This window comes from Tetrao urogallus, assembly GCF_951394365.1.
Source record: "Tetrao urogallus genome assembly, chromosome: Z".
Classification (NCBI taxonomy): Eukaryota; Metazoa; Chordata; class Aves; order Galliformes; family Phasianidae; genus Tetrao; species Tetrao urogallus.
In genome coordinates this window covers 23,914,662-23,930,386 of record NC_136816.1, presented here as the reverse complement: position 1 = coordinate 23,930,386, position 15,725 = coordinate 23,914,662, and the positions used below count along the sequence as shown (strand labels likewise).

General features: G+C 38.3%; 1 protein-coding gene across 1 annotated transcript in view; it reads left to right on the top strand.

Annotated features, from left to right (window-relative positions):
- Positions 1 to 14,800, top strand: part of CHSY3 (chondroitin sulfate synthase 3) — a gene marked incomplete at both ends in the record, with an annotated part of 150,398 nt that extends 135,598 nt beyond the window's left edge. The window contains one exon of the mRNA XM_079548134.1: positions 13,235 to 14,800. Within this exon, the coding sequence (XP_079404260.1) occupies positions 13,235 to 14,800 (1,566 nt within the window). The remainder of the gene's footprint in view (positions 1 to 13,234) is intronic.
- Positions 14,801 to 15,725: the final 925 nt, after the last annotated feature.

Here is a 15,725-nt window from a genome sequence, read left to right as displayed (position 1 = left end):
TGGAGTGTTGATCAAAGTGTCAGTAGACTGTGTACCAATTACTGGAGGGACTACCAAACTCCCCACCTCCAAAAGTCTCCTTCAAGGTGCACATAGGCCACATCACTTCAGTCCTACATGCACCTTCTAAGGCCATTTTATTCTATGGGTACCAGGTTCCAGATTCTTGGGCAGAGAGCAGGTTATTTTCTTTGCTAGTTTCACCTGATTGATAGTGCCCATAATTTGGATCCTAAGAGGGAAGACCCAAATAATCTGAAGCATCTTTAGGGCAGTGGGTCTACCAGACCTAGATCTTTCATTCAGATCCTACAGGGTTTCATGCAAGCTCTTTGTCCACCCCAGGGACCAAGAGTCTATCTTTAGAGCAGCCTTAAGGACACCATTATAACGTTCAATAAAGCCAGCTCCTGCAGATTATACAGCAGATGTAATTGTCATTCAATGCTGTTCTCTTGTGCCCATCATAGTACCATCATGCCTGTGAACTGTGTACCCTAGTCACTCTTGATGGCCTGTGAAGTCCCATATGCTGCCATTAAGTTATTTAAAGCCTTGATGGTATAGGCCTGGTTTGCTTTTGGTATGAGATAGGCCTGCATCAGTCCACTTGCTATGTTGATGACACAACATATCTAACACATATCTAGATGATATCGGACATTGTTATGGGCAGCCCCATGCTTTGGCTGCTGCCCACATAGTCTTCTGTTCAGCATGTTGCAGCTTCTGGTGCAGCCAGTGGGCGATGTTCTCAGAAGAAGAGTTCTCAATCCACTGTACTCAAGTCAATGTGTCGGTTTCATCATTTCCTGTTGACAGCAAGGGGTGATGTCCAGAAATGTGATAGACACATATGGTTCTGTGTTTAATCACATTCTATACATCTAACCACATCTGCTTGCCCCAAATCAGTCAGGTGTGGATGGTCCAGTCTTGGGTGGCCCACTGTGCAATCCAAAGAGCAAGCCTCTGATACACAGCCCAACTATCTGTGCAGATGTTCAGTGCATTGTCACCGGGTTCCTTGCTGATAACCATCCGCATGGCTTGAAGCTTTGCCCATTGGCTACTTTGACCATCCCCCTCTTCAAACCATAGGGTGTCAGTGGAAGGATGGTATACCTCTGCTCGCCACTTGCTTGGTTACCTTTGCTGGATCCATCTGTATACCAGGCGTCTTCAGGAATGGCATATTTCCCATCCTGAATGGTATTCTTTTCTGGTGGAGTGACCATTGTCTCTTCTGGCATGTCACTATGGTATGTCACTGGGACAAAGGTCTTCTGAAGTTCTTCCTTCAGCAGCGTTGAAGTTGGAGTACTCCTCTGGCTGAGGTAGACAACCCAACATGCCACAGTCTGGACTTGGGCTACCCCTGTCTTGGGAAGGAGGGTTAGATCTTTTACCTACCCCCAGAATGACAGGGAGCAAGAGAAAACATAAGTTTTTTTGGTAACGTTTCTGAAAGCAGTGTTAGAACTGTTATTAAATCATAAAATAAAATATGTATTCTTGTTAGTCAAACTAATAAATGCCTTGTTGTAGCTATGGAGTTTACTTACTTTAAAAAGTTAAAATCATCTCCAAAATAATTCATGTATTTGAAAATGTTTTTTTAGTATTTTTGCTTCTTGATCTTTCAAGATCTTTCTTGATAGTTTATCCCTTCTCATAGTGTTATTAAAAGAAATGAAAATCTGTTATCTAATATTTATTTCCATCTTGGCAAATTGGGATGAGTTGTCCCAACATGCTTTTTAGCACAGAGTAAATTACAGATTCTCTAATTCACAAGCAAAAACATTAAAATCTTTAAAATTAATAGTCACCAACATTTTATGTTAGAAAAAAAATGGAAAAAAAAAAAAACTTTAAAGATCATGCATTTAAACAGAAATATCAAATTCTGTTCATTGGATTCCAGAAAAAATGATGGGATGGTGATGTGATGACTATCAGAATTGTTTCAATGTGTCTTGTGTAATAACCTAGTAATTTTTTTAAATTATAAACTTACTGAAACAGAGTTGGATGACTGTATAGCTGATCAGAGATCTGAACACTGTAATTATTCTCCTGCGTTCATTGTTACCACAGAAGCTGATTTACAATTTACAACTTACAGTGAAAGTGAAAATGTGATATTTTTGTGATTAATAGATAACATTATGTGTAGACACAACATATCCCGTTTTTCAGAATTATACCAGAAACAATTTTTACTCAACAATTGACCTTTTGTTACAGAAAGTTTGAGCAATTACATTATTTTTGTGACAAGTTGGATTTCTTAAGCTTTCGATTTTTCAGTTCTGAGTTTTAATGCAGAGAGTTAAGCAGTGTTCTGTGGCTTGTGATATATGTGATATGTGATACCCAATACTGATGACTTCCAAGGGAGCATAAATCCAGCTGAAGAAGATGCGTTTCTGTATGTTGACTGTTGTCTTCCATGGAAACTGTACATCTTATGTTGCTCTGCAAAAGTTGAAAAGTTCTTCCTTAATTGATTCAATTCTGTATCTCCTTACTTTTGAAACACCTAATTCATCAGTTGTAGAAAACGTTGAGAAAAATAATACATCAGTTGGAAAAATGTAAAACATAAACATAAAATATGAAAGTCAGGTTCAGGACTGCAAACCTCTACTGAACCTACTGAGGTAAATTTCTTTTCTTTATAGGATCATTTTAGATACCTTGCTGTTCCTTTGCATACATTCTTCTGTATTTGAGTGTCAGTGCTGTATGATTTGTCTGCTGATAGGCTAAATTATAAGATTTTATGTCTTTAGCATATATTTTTTGTAACATAGGCATTTTCACTGTACAGATTTACTAGTCTGGTATAGCAAAGCGTTGGTGAAGTATCCGTATGAGGACAGCTAGCATCATGTGCAAGAAAAGCATCTTGAAGCATCCATCTTATAATGTCTGACCTGTGTTGCAGGAGAACTTGGTTTTTGTTTGTTTTGTGTTGTTGTTTTTTTTAATTCAAAGCTTTTCCAAAAAGAGATATAAAAAAAGTACCTGCTGGTACCTGCCAGTCTTAGCAGAGCAGCACTGTTTTATGAGAGCTTGATCTCACATTTTCTTGATAGAACTTGGCTTAAAGAGAGCAGATTTCAAACCAATGTCTTTGACTGTCACAGAGTTATATCTAGATCTGAATCCGTGACAGGGGCACAAGCCCAGAAGGAGACAAAAGAGAGAGGAATAAAAATTACCCTACCTTTTAACGGCGCGGCCGGCCCCGGCCCGTGACTTAATGAGGCATGGCACATTGCGGGCTGTGCGCTCCGGGAGAGGGGGAGAGGGGGAGAGGGGAAAGCGTTGGAAGATAGCAGATGAGTCTTAAAAAAAAAAAAAAACAACAACAAAAAACCCAACGGCAACGATGTGAGGAGGAACTGTAATTTACTAAATCCAACAAAATCCAACAAAATGAGGGAGAAAAGTGTCCAAAATACGAGGTGTTACGCTAGTAGACTGCAGGGGAACCACGTGCTTTTCTCCACGACAAACCGAGAGTCAGCGAGAGGGAGAGCAGCTGGTGTCATGCCATGAGCTACACCTTTCTTCTTTTGCCTCCCAGTCCTCCGGGAATGCCGCTCCTCTCCTCCCCTCCAAGATCCCAAAATACCCAACAAAGGCAGCCCACAGAACAAGAACATTAACTCTTTAACTCCCACTGCTTTACATCATGTTCTGATGTGGAATACCGACAACAAAAATCACAAAATCACAACATCGATTAATGTGAAAAAAAAAGCGGGGTTGATATTTACCTTTATTTTTTAATCAAAGAAGAGGGCAAACGAAAGAGTTATAAGTAATTAATGCACAGTTCTACTTTTTGCAAGAGTCCAAAAAACTTTTGAGCACTGCATGTTTTTTATTTTTATTTTGAACACAGTTTGGTTTTTTTTGTTTGTTTGTTTGTTTTGTTTTGTTTTTAGCTAGAAATTTCCCTTTAATTTTGTACCCATGCAAATATATGGCATGGTAGATTTTCTCTTGTTAATCATAGAATCATAGAATCTTTAGAGCTGGAAGGCCATCTAGTCTAACTCTCCTGCAATGAATAGGGACATCCACAGCTAGATCAGGTTGCCCATGGCCTTATCCAGCCTCACCTTGAAAGTTTAAAGGGACAGGGCATCAACCTCATCACTGCGCAACCTGTTCCAGTATCTTAGTGGCCTCACTGTAAAAGATATTTTCTTTATATATTATGTTTTTCTTAAGATTTTTTTGTTGTATCTACCCTCTTTGAGCTTGAAACCATTTCCCTCTGTTCTGTCACCACAGACCCTTCCGAAGAGTCTGTCCCCTTCTTTCCTGCAGCTCCCCATTAGGTTCTAAAAGGTCAGTATCAAGTCTCCCCAGAGCCTTCTCTTCTCTAGAAAGAATGAGATCACCTACATCTCTCAGTCTGTCCTCGTAGGACAGGTGTTTCACTTCATGGATCATTTCTGTGGCCTTCTCTGGACACACTCCAGCAGGTCTATGTGTCTCCTGTACTGGGGACTCATATCTGAACACAGTACTTCAGCTTGGGCCTCACCAGTGCAGAGCAGAGGAGCAGAATCATCCCCCTTGACCTTCTGGCCATGCTGCTTTTGATGCAGCCTATCATTGCAGGATAGGATCATGCAGGATATCATTGGCTTTCTGGGCTGCGAGGGCACATGGTTGGCTCATGTACAACTTGCCTTCCACCTATACCCCTAGCTCTTTTTCAGAAGGGCTGCACTCAATCCTTTCTTTCCCCAGCTTGTGTTGGTAGGAGGGTTGCCTTGACTTTGGTGAAAGATCTTGCGTTTGGATTTGTGAACTTAATGAGGTTCACCTGGGCCCACTGGTCACATCTGTCTAGGTCCTTCTATATGGCATCCCATCCCTCTGGTGTATCAACCGCACTCCACAGCTTGGTGAGAACGCTATCGACCCCACTGACAATGTCATTGATGAAGATATTAAAGAGTATCTGCGCCCTAAGCAAGCATCACCTGACACTGAGCCACTGACCACCACTCTCTGTACTCAGTGCTGCAGTCGGTTCTTTGTTCATTGAACAGTCCACCCATTAGATCCATATCTCTCCAATTTGGAGAGAAAGATGTTGTGAGGTACCATGTCAAAGGCCGTAGTGAAATTGAGATGAGATAGATTACATCAGTGGCTCTTCCTATGTCGACTGATTCAGTGACACCATCGTAGAAGGCCACTGGGTTGGTTAAGCAGGATTTGCCCTTTGTGAAGCCTTGCTGGTTCTCCCATGTCACCTCTCTAACTTTCATGTGCCTTAGGAGAGCTTCCAGGATGATCTGTTCCATGATAATTCCCAGCACAGAGGTGAGACTGACAGGTCAGTAGTTCCTGGGGTCATCCTTTTTACCCTTTTTGAACATGAGTGTGTGATGTTAACTTTTTTCCAGTCACCAGAGGCTTCACTTAATCTCTTATCTTATATATTTAATTTAATTTATGTATGTATTTATTTATTATTTATTTAATGTGTTCAGAGACAGTGCAATTCTTATCCTTCATTTTGCAAATTTAAACAAGCGAAATAACATTCATCTCTTCTCACAGAACAATTTGCAGTCCTGGCCAATACCATTTGCATTGATTTGGGCCCACATATTTCATGAAGATGTGGATTCCGATTTGACTGTAATTGTCTACTGTGTCTTTCAGAAATATTCTTATTGAAGCAAACACAGGATTTCATTTTTCTTTTTGGTGGAGGAAACACTGATGTTTTCCATTCACCTTGTCTGCTACCATGCTAGTGTACTCTTTATTTGTCAGTTATTTTCAGTTCAAACAAAAATCAGCATTCCTAGGATATTTGTTCACGTACCTCACATAACCATGAATGTACAGTTTTGTGTGCTGTCCTGAATTTTGCCAAGTTCTTTGCTACTTCTATTGGATGTTTCCTCTTCCCTCATTATGTCTGTGACTTTGTGTCATGAGCCAAGTTCTGAACTTTCTGCCACTGTCACTGAGTATGGTAGGGCTCCTTAAGGGCTTCTGTAAATGACTTCCCTCCAAACTAGCAGTTTCCTACTTCCTTGTAACTAGTTGTTGTCTTTCTGTTGTCCATTTACTACTATTTTGTAATTTTTTAAAAAGTCTTACTCTTTCAGTCCTGAACTAAGCTGACAGTTCTTCTCATGATACTACACCAAATTACTTGCTGATATGTACTTTCCTACCCAGAAATGTATGATCACCCACTGGAAAGCTGCAAGTTGGATTTTATTTCACTACAAATTATTGAGAACATTCTACTGCATATGTAGCTTTATCTGAAGCTGCACCATTATTGTTATAATATTTTTTTTTTCTCTTGTCTTTTGATTAAGATACTTAGTATGCTGCTGTTTATCCAGTTATTATCATCCCAGACTTAGATCTTGTGTAGATTCTTCATGTGGATGAAATGCCTCTTTAAGTCACTGGAAAATATTGTCTTCATATTAAGGAGAACAAAATTCTAAAAAAAAAGCAGCATGACTAAAGATCAGCAATAGTTCCTGTTGATCATGTTTCTAATTTGTTTAAAAGCTAAGTTTAGGTAAAATGTTGGGCAGTTTAGTAGTATTGTAGATTTAAGAATAGCTAGAGTGGCTGGCGGATTAAGTAGCATGTCTTTGCTGTTAAATGGCATCAATTGCTTTTAAACAATGCTCAAAGAAAAATTATGTTAATTTAAAATCCACCGTTCTCATTCCATTATTTAATATGCAATTGTCTTGCAATAATGTGTGTTGGTTTGGGCTTTTGTGTGTGTGGAGGAAGAAAATTTTTTTTTAATCACATCAGTAAATCATGAAGATTACAATTTCTGAGCTTGCAATGCAAATTACATTGTACTTATGTATTATCTATTGTTTTTCTCTGCTGCAAAAATCAAGTGTTGCCTTTATTCTAATTTGGTTCATCTCTTCCTTTTCTTTTTTTTTTTTTTTTTTTTTGGCCTTTTCCTTTTTGTTCCTGCTTGCATTTCAGAGTTCCATTGGGCATGATTAGATTATCTGTGTTTCTTGCCAACCTCTAATTTCAGCTGACATTAAAAGAGGCAAGCAGCAAGTCTTGCCAACTCTTCTATCAGTTCTGCTACAAGAATAGTTTAGAAGCCAGCGTACTCTTCAGGAAAATCACAAAGGCATGCAATATGAAAAATTAAAACGTTGTGCATACCTTTGTTGCACAGAAAATAACTTTTTCCATTCACCACTTTCAGTAAGTGATCAGTAAGTGATTGCATTATGTAATGGTTATGTGTTTGCTTGGCCAAATATTCTCTCTCTGCAGTAGCATGTAGAAGAAACCAAGGGAGAGGTAGAAGGGAATAAAGGCATATTATGACTCTGTCTCACCTGATTTGCCATCAGTCTGTAGCACTGAAATGTTCTGGAGAAACTGTACCTTTGTGTTGATCATATAAATGATAGAAATCTCCCATTAGGGTATGTGCTTAGGTTTTGCATGTAAAATTCTAGCATCCACAGCTTGTTGTTCCAGTTAATTCTTGAGTGTGGCAGTCCCCACTGTAAATTCAAGCTAGGAGATGCAGAGATGAAGCACGGCCCTCCCAAAAAGGATTTGAAGACTGGTGGATAGCAAGCTAAATGTGAGCCAGCAATGTGCCACAGCTGGAAGGCCAACCATATGCTGGGCTGCATCAAAAAAAGTGTGGCCAGCAAGGTGAGGGAGGTGATCCTGGTCCTCTAGATTTTGTAATGATATGTCACCTGGAATTCTGTTCCCAGATGTGGAGTCCTCAGTAGAGGAGAGACATGGACCTGTTGGAGTGCATCCAGGGAAGGGCCACAGAAATGATCCAAGGGGTTGAACACTTCCTTATGAGGACAGGGTGAGAGAGCTGTGTCTCTTCAGCCTGGAGATGAGAAGGATCGTGGGAGATCTGTTAGTGTCCTTCCAGTATCGAAAGGAGGGCTATAAGAAAGGCAGGCTCTTTAGCAGGGTCTGTTGTGATAGGACAAGGGGAAATGGTTTGGAACTAAAAGATGGGAGATTTAGCTGGGATATAAGAAAAATGTTATGTGCAGTAAGAGTAGTAATGCACTAGAATAAGTTGCCGAAAGATGTGGTGGATGCCCCATTCTTGGAGACACTCAAGGACAGGCTAGACATGGCTCTGATTGAGATGTAGATGTCCCTGTTGGACTAACTAACCTTCTAAGGTCCATTCCAACTCAGAATGATTCTGTAATTCTGTGAGTCTGTGATCTCTGGTTGATGTGTCAGTACCTTTCTGGTTTTGAGTCTTTTATGTATCAGAGCTCCTATATGAGAACAGATTGTGATTATTCCTATCCCCCTCCCTTGTGGGCCTACCTCAGAGCTACCTTCTCTAGAATACTCCCTTCCATCCTAGTCATCTAGTAATCTAACAGTACACACGAGTGATTGTCCAGTGTTTTTTTCTTCCTAAGCTATCAATTTTATTTGGAACAATAAGGTATTGACAAAGTAACTGCAGATGGTGTTCAAGGTTCAAGTATGCTCTGGACTTACACAGCTTTGCTGTGTAACTGGAAGCACAGTTATGCTTCTGAATCATTCTGGACTTGTTACTGAATCACAAAATAGCAGGGACTGGAAGGGACCTCAAAAGATCATTGAGTCCAGCCCCTCTACTAAAGCTGTTTCCCTTTAGCAGTACATAGCAGGTATCCAGATGTGTCATGAATATTTCCAAAGAAGGAAACTCCACAACCTCTCTGAGCAACCTGTTCCAGTGCTTTGTCACCTTCACTTTAAAGAAATTCTTCACATATTTTGTGTGGAACTTCCTATGTTGACTCTGTAGGTCCTGTTTGCTCACTACTGAACAGTGAAGTTACATTAGCACGTAATTGTCTACTGTACAATTGTGTAACATTACAGAGTCACACAATCAAACAACTGTCACACAATCTCCCATCATTCAGGTGTGATTAGAATTGCTTTCTTCACATGTAGTTTACATTTTTCTGCACGTAATTTAATCTGCTGTTTTATTACCTAGCCATTCAGTATCATGACAGCTTTTGAAGGCAGCTTTACATTTATCTAGCTGAATGGTTTTGATTTGAATATTTCCAAGTATCTGAATTGCCTCCTCCTAAGTAATTTCCTTTTCTAGATCACTTACGATAGCACTGACATGTTTACACCTTGCATAGATCCATTCTCTGAGAAGAATAGCCATCTTTCCCTTTGCTTCCTAGGATCAAACACCTTCTTCAGAAATTTCAAGAAGTTAAGATCATGTTGAGGTGATTTAATCTAGAATTTAATGATTTGAGATTTAAGAAGACTTTTTCGTTTCCTACAGTATTGAAAACAATTTTCTATGTGGAACTAAGATTAAAAAAAAAAAAAAAACTTAAAGGAGAAAAGCATTTTGATAATTTTCATAGAAATTTCAGATCTGAAATTCTAAGAAGTAAAAAAAAATGTTATTAAAATTTTTAAATGAAAATGCCATAGTGGTGTATTAAAAATAAAAAAGAGAAAATTGGTTCCACTGGATTAATTGAAATCAGCTATTTCAAACAAGTTATTGTTACAACTGCTATGGCTGCACTTTGCAAGGGGAAAAAAAGCATCATCTGAAATTTTCAGAAAGTTTATTTCTCTTTTATTTGTTCTCTGCGTTAAAGTGGTGTTTGGGAATTATGACTGGCTTTGGGCAAATAGTGTGTAAGAATGCTCAATACCTTTCTTCACAAAGATTTTATACATTCAGTATTATATATGTTCTCAGTTGTTTTCTTGTTATTGAGATAGATTAAAAATATTCAGTAACAACGATGCAGCTTTATATATGTGCGATAGTACTGTATTACTGAGTTGATAGCAACTTCTTTTCATTGCTGTTGTTAATCTATTGTTGATTATCAAAATTAAGTCATTAATATAATGGAATACATCTCGCTGTGATTTCAGTGGAGCATATCTAATAAAGCAAGGCATCTGAAATTTGAATGCAATAAAAATGCACTATTTATGTAAATAGAATATCCCTATTGAATGAATGCTGCTAGTGAATCTGCTGTGACGCTGAGCTTTTAATAAGTCAAGGTGGGGTTATGAAATGTTTGCACAACAAGAGAAGTGTTTAGTTTTACAGTGACTGTCAACTGCTAAAAGTATTTGTGGTAAAAAAAAAAAAAAAAAATTAATGTTTTTTAATGTTTAAAGCTCCTTTAAATGAAACTTGATGCCATAAGATAAATGTGTAACAGTTGTTATGATTGTTTCAATCTTACTCAAATACTCTTTTTGTGGAGAAAGAAGAGAAACTTGTGTGATAATGATCAGAGGATATTAAAAAAGAGAGGTACATTGAGGATTATGAAGAAAGATGCGGACAACCATTCAGCAAACAGCCTTTACTTCTTTCTTTTGTTTTCAAAGTTATACATTTTCTTTCTCTCCTAAAAGGAAATTTGAATGTGAAGTTCTGAAAGTGAAAATCACAGATTCAACTTTTCCCATAAATAATATAACCATTGGAATATATTTGTGATTAATAAAATACTGTTACTTCTGGTGTCTTATGAAAGCAGGCATAGCTGTTGGGAATTTGTTTCTGAAAGAAGAGTTGCCTTGCAAACCACACAGTAGACAGTTTTAATTAAAATGGAGAAGGAAGAGAGTGGAGCCTGTCACTGGAGAGATGGAAATGTCACCTGATCAGATGTTGTTTTTGTGTGATTAAAAATGTGAATCATAGGGGAAGAAGGGAAAATGACTCTTCCAAAGATAAAGCGTCCTCACCCAGGCCATACCCAGTCCATTCCCAGGAATTTTTCTCTAGAATTCGGTCCTCCATCATGTAACCTTTCTGTTCTGTCATTGTCCATCTCTCATCCACAAGGAATCCATGTTTTGATTTCACCAGTGATGCTGGTAACCCTCTCCCAGAGAGTTTGTGTGCCTACATTCCTGAAGGTCTTCACCTGTTCCAGCTTCCTCTGCTAGATCAGAGATTGAGCCAGATGGACAAAGGTCCCTTCCAGCCTCAACCATTCCTAGATTCTGGGATTCTTTAATTCAGTACTTTTAGTATTGTTGCATATTATCTATGACAGCAAGGAAATCGCCACACCATGCCCTTGGTTCAACTCATCAGAAGTAAGAAGAAAAATGCCTCTCTAGACAGGACAGTTTTAGACAGGAATTCTGTGAATGTGAATTGCATGAATTTTTTTTGTAACTAACATTGTCACTCTGAAATAATATCTGCTAAAGGCAAATTTAAGATTGGTGAATGGATTTTTTCATTATTAGTTCATTGGGGTTTTTTGTTGTTGTTGTTTTGTTGTTGTTGTTGTTGTTGTTGTTGTTGCTTTTCCTGTCATGATTAGGCCTGGTTTGGCCTGGTTAATAAAACCATGACATTTCCAGTGTAGCCTAAACATGCTCACTCGAATAATAGTACACAGGGATTTGCGGCCAAAATGGGATGGGGAGAGACGTTCTATAAATTTGTCGTAAGCCTCTGCATTTCTGAGTATGACATTATCTATTTTTTGTACATGCCAATTGTTTTTTGAATACTTGTTGTAGATTGTAGCTTGGTAAGAGTTACTGTATGCTTATTGCCTTATGCTTATTATTATTTCCTGTAGTAAAGTCTCCATTCTTTAAAGAAATGCAGTAAAATGGTTTACACGTTTTCAATCTGAGACATTGTGTCATTGGATGCCACCTATCTTGATTTCCTCAGTATATTAAAGACAAACTTCAATACTAATCTTAAAATCTGATTATACCTAAACTTACAACACATAATGGAACAAGATTTTCTGTCTCACTAGCACATCTTCCATTTATATTCGTTACTGACCAATCTGGTTTTAGATGAAAAAGATCAGATTCTTTATCTACCATTCAGTGGCAATTTCTATTTTCCTGTGGAATTAACAGGTGTTGTGGATCTTACATTTATTCATGGACTGAATGTTTTACTTCTCCATAATGCTTTTAAAGAATGAATATTCATAACATTAAATATATAGTGAGCCAAGCTTGCTTTTAAGCTGAGTCAGACGAAGTTTTATGATTTCTTTGTAGTTCAGCTGTTTGGACAGAAGCTTACAAAGACTAGATATTTTAAAATCCTAGACTATATATTTCTTCACTATTTAGTAGACATTACAATCAGTAATTTGTCAGAAGTAAGCTTTTCTTGCCACAGAAGTATGTTGAAAGTCAGTTAGGATGAGTTACGCTAGCAGAATCAGTAGTTTATTTGATGTACTATTGTATGTATCTCTCCTGGCACATAAATTCTAATTATTATGTATCTGTCCCTTAATTCTTTGGCCCTTGTTGGTCCCCAACAGAAAAAAAAGAAAAAGAAAAAAAAGAAAAAAAAAAAAGTTGTGTTGAAATGAAGTCCATTTGCTTAATGAATACTGAGTAGTACTATCCATCTGAGTGTGGGTGTAAGAGGTACAAGCACCTATGAGCTCTGTAGATAGAAATCCAGGGTCATGTTAAAAAATGCATCCTTTTAGTAAGGATCTGTGCTAATTAGGTTTTAGATGTATCTGAAGACTTGATGTTTCATGCATAACATCCATAGTTCAGCCTGCACATGAGAACTCGGAAAAATTACAAATAGACCTCAGTTACAGGTTTGATTAGTGTTGCAGTTAAATCATAGACTCGTAGAATGGCTTAGGTTGTAGGGGGTCTTAAAGGCTATCTATTTTCATCCCCCTGCCATAGGCAGAGCTGCCACCCATCAGATAGGCTGCCCAAGGACCCATCCAGCCTGACCTTGAACATCTCCAGGTGTGTTCCAGAAACTGGACATCCCTAGCTTCTCTGGGCAGTCTGTGCCAGTGCCTCACCACAATCTGAGTGAAAAATTTCTTCTTCACATCTAACCTAAATCTCCCCTTTAATGCCATTCCCTGTTGTCCTATCACTGTCACAATGTAAATGAAGTAAAGATGATCCCAAAATATCTGCCCTTCTGTTTAGTTAGGTTTAGTTACTTACTGTGGCTTGTACTGTAACTAAGACCAAAATCAATCAAAACCAGTAGCCTCTTGAATACTTCAAAATTCTGTGCTTAAAGACAGCTGTGATCTGTCAGAATTGCTAATGACCAACGGTACCAATGTAGATCATTCTGTAGGAAGAAGCAGTGTCTGTTAGTTAACGTCTTTCTTTTTCCTCTGTTTTCTAGATGCAGCAATTGTTCCACGAGAACTATGAACACAACCGCAAGGGTTATATTCAAGACCTTCACAACAGCAAAATTCACACAGCTATAACACTTCATCCAAACAAAAGGCCAGCCTACCAATATAGGCTGCACAATTACATACTGAGTCGCAAAATTTCCGAACTGCGCTATCGAACCATTCTTCTCCATAGGGAACGTGCCCTCATGAGCAAACTTAGTAACAGCAAAGTAACGAAGGAAGATCAGCAACTGGGAGTGATACCGTCTTTCAATAATTTCCAGCCACGTGAAAGATCTGAAGTCATCGAGTGGGAATTTCTGACAGGAAAATTTCTTTACTCGATGGTAGAGGGCCAACCACCCCGGCAGAGTGTGAGCAGTGTTCTGCGGGCTGCACTAGATGACACTGTGATGCAAGTCATGGAAATGATAAATGAGAACTCTAGGTCTAGAGGAAGACTGATTGATTTCAAGGAAATACAATATGGATACCGCAGGGTGGATCCTATGCATGGGGTGGAGTACATCCTGGATTTACTGCTCTTGTACAAAAGGCACAAAGGAAGGAAAGTTACAGTTCCAGTGAGACGTCATGCTTTCCTTCAGCAACTGTTCAGCAAACCTTTCTTCAGAGAAGCAGAAGAACTAGATGTAAGAAGCCTGCTGGAGGACACCAATGCTGACACACAATCTTTCTCTTTTCTTTCAAATTCTTTAAAGATTTTTTCTTCATCATTCCAAGGCACCAACGACGTTGTGGGACGCAGTGACAAGAAAATACATATTCTTGTCCCTCTTATAGGAAGATTTGACATTTTCTCAAGATTTATGGAAAACTTTGAGAAGACTTGTCTGATTCCCAGACAGAATGTAAAGTTGGCAATAATTCTCTTCAGTTCTGAGTTAGGACAGGATTCCAGTAAACACATAGAGCTGTTTAAAGAATATAGCAGTAAGTATCCTAAAGCAGATATGACCCTGGTTCCTATGGCAGGAAAGTTTTCCAGAGGTTTAGGTCTTGAAATGGCTTCATCCCAGTTTGACAATGGCACTTTGCTGTTGTTCTGTGACGTTGATCTGATATTCACACCAGACTTCCTACAGAGATGCAGAGAAAACACTATTCAGGGAGAACAGGTTTACTACCCTATCATCTTCAGCCAGTATGATCCAAAAGTAATATATGGAGGCAACCCTCCAGCTGACAGTAGTTTTATTTTCACAAAAAGAACTGGATTTTGGAGGGAGTATGGATTTGGAATTACGTGTATTTACAAAAGTGACCTACTTACTGCTGGTGGATTTGATACCTCAATTCAAGGCTGGGGTCTTGAGGATGTAGACCTCTATACTAAAGTGATAACATCAGGCTTGAAGGCTTTTAGAAGTCAAGAAGTAGGAGTTGTTCATATTTTTCACCCAGTTCATTGTGACCCCAGTTTAGATCCAAAACAATACAAAATGTGCTTAGGATCCAAAGCAAGTACATTTGCTTCAACCATGCAGCTCGCTGAACTCTGGCTAGAGAAATATTTGGGTGTCAGATACAATCGAACTGTCTCCTGACATCCCAACCCATTTGGCCTTTTAAGGGGAGTTTACCTCATTATTTTTTTATTTTGATGTTGTATTTTTAAACTCCCTTCTCTTTGTCTTCCAAAGACTGCTGACCTCAAACAAGATGAGTCTGCTGTTCACTGATGTTTCTTATACCTACTGAACTGATTAGGTGAACTCTTTCAGATTTCTTTTATTTGAAAATCAATCAAACCATGGCAATCACACGATCTCATGGAGCACATCCATCACAAGAGACTACATCAGAAGAATATTCTTTTTGGCTTTAGGATACAGTATCATCTTTGTTGCATTTTTCAGACTTGATGTGATACAAATATTTAAAGTGAAGGTACCACAAAAGTGCTTTATGCTTCTTCTGGGGATGGAACTTTGTTAGATAAACTTGAGTTTTATAATTTATATGAGGACTTATATGTATAAACACTACTTTTCTTCATCTTTAGAATTTTTAAAGTAAGCGAATAACTATGATTGTACCTTTATTTTTAAAAAGAAAGAAAAACCGAGGAGTTGCTTGCAAATGCAACTGGTACTGGCTACCAAGTTACCTTAAACGTCTTATTAGAGCACCAAACTCCTCCATGTTCTTCACTCTAAGTGTAAATGAACTTTATTTTCACAAGGAAAGGAATTTAATCTAATCCTCATATACATTTTAGGAGATTTGTGAACCAATGTCCTTCATTTGCAGACAAGAAGCTATGACATAACATGGTTATTTATGGTAAAGTGCAGGCTAACAACATTCTTTTTTTGAAACATATAAGTTGGTGTTTCTTTTTAGAATGGATCTCTAATATGTAATTTTCTTTTACATTCCTCTCATAAACTGCACTAGATAGAGAGCATTAGAAGTTAAAGCTGTATCTTTTTTTATGTTTTCTGTGAATATTGGTACTCAGAAACAATT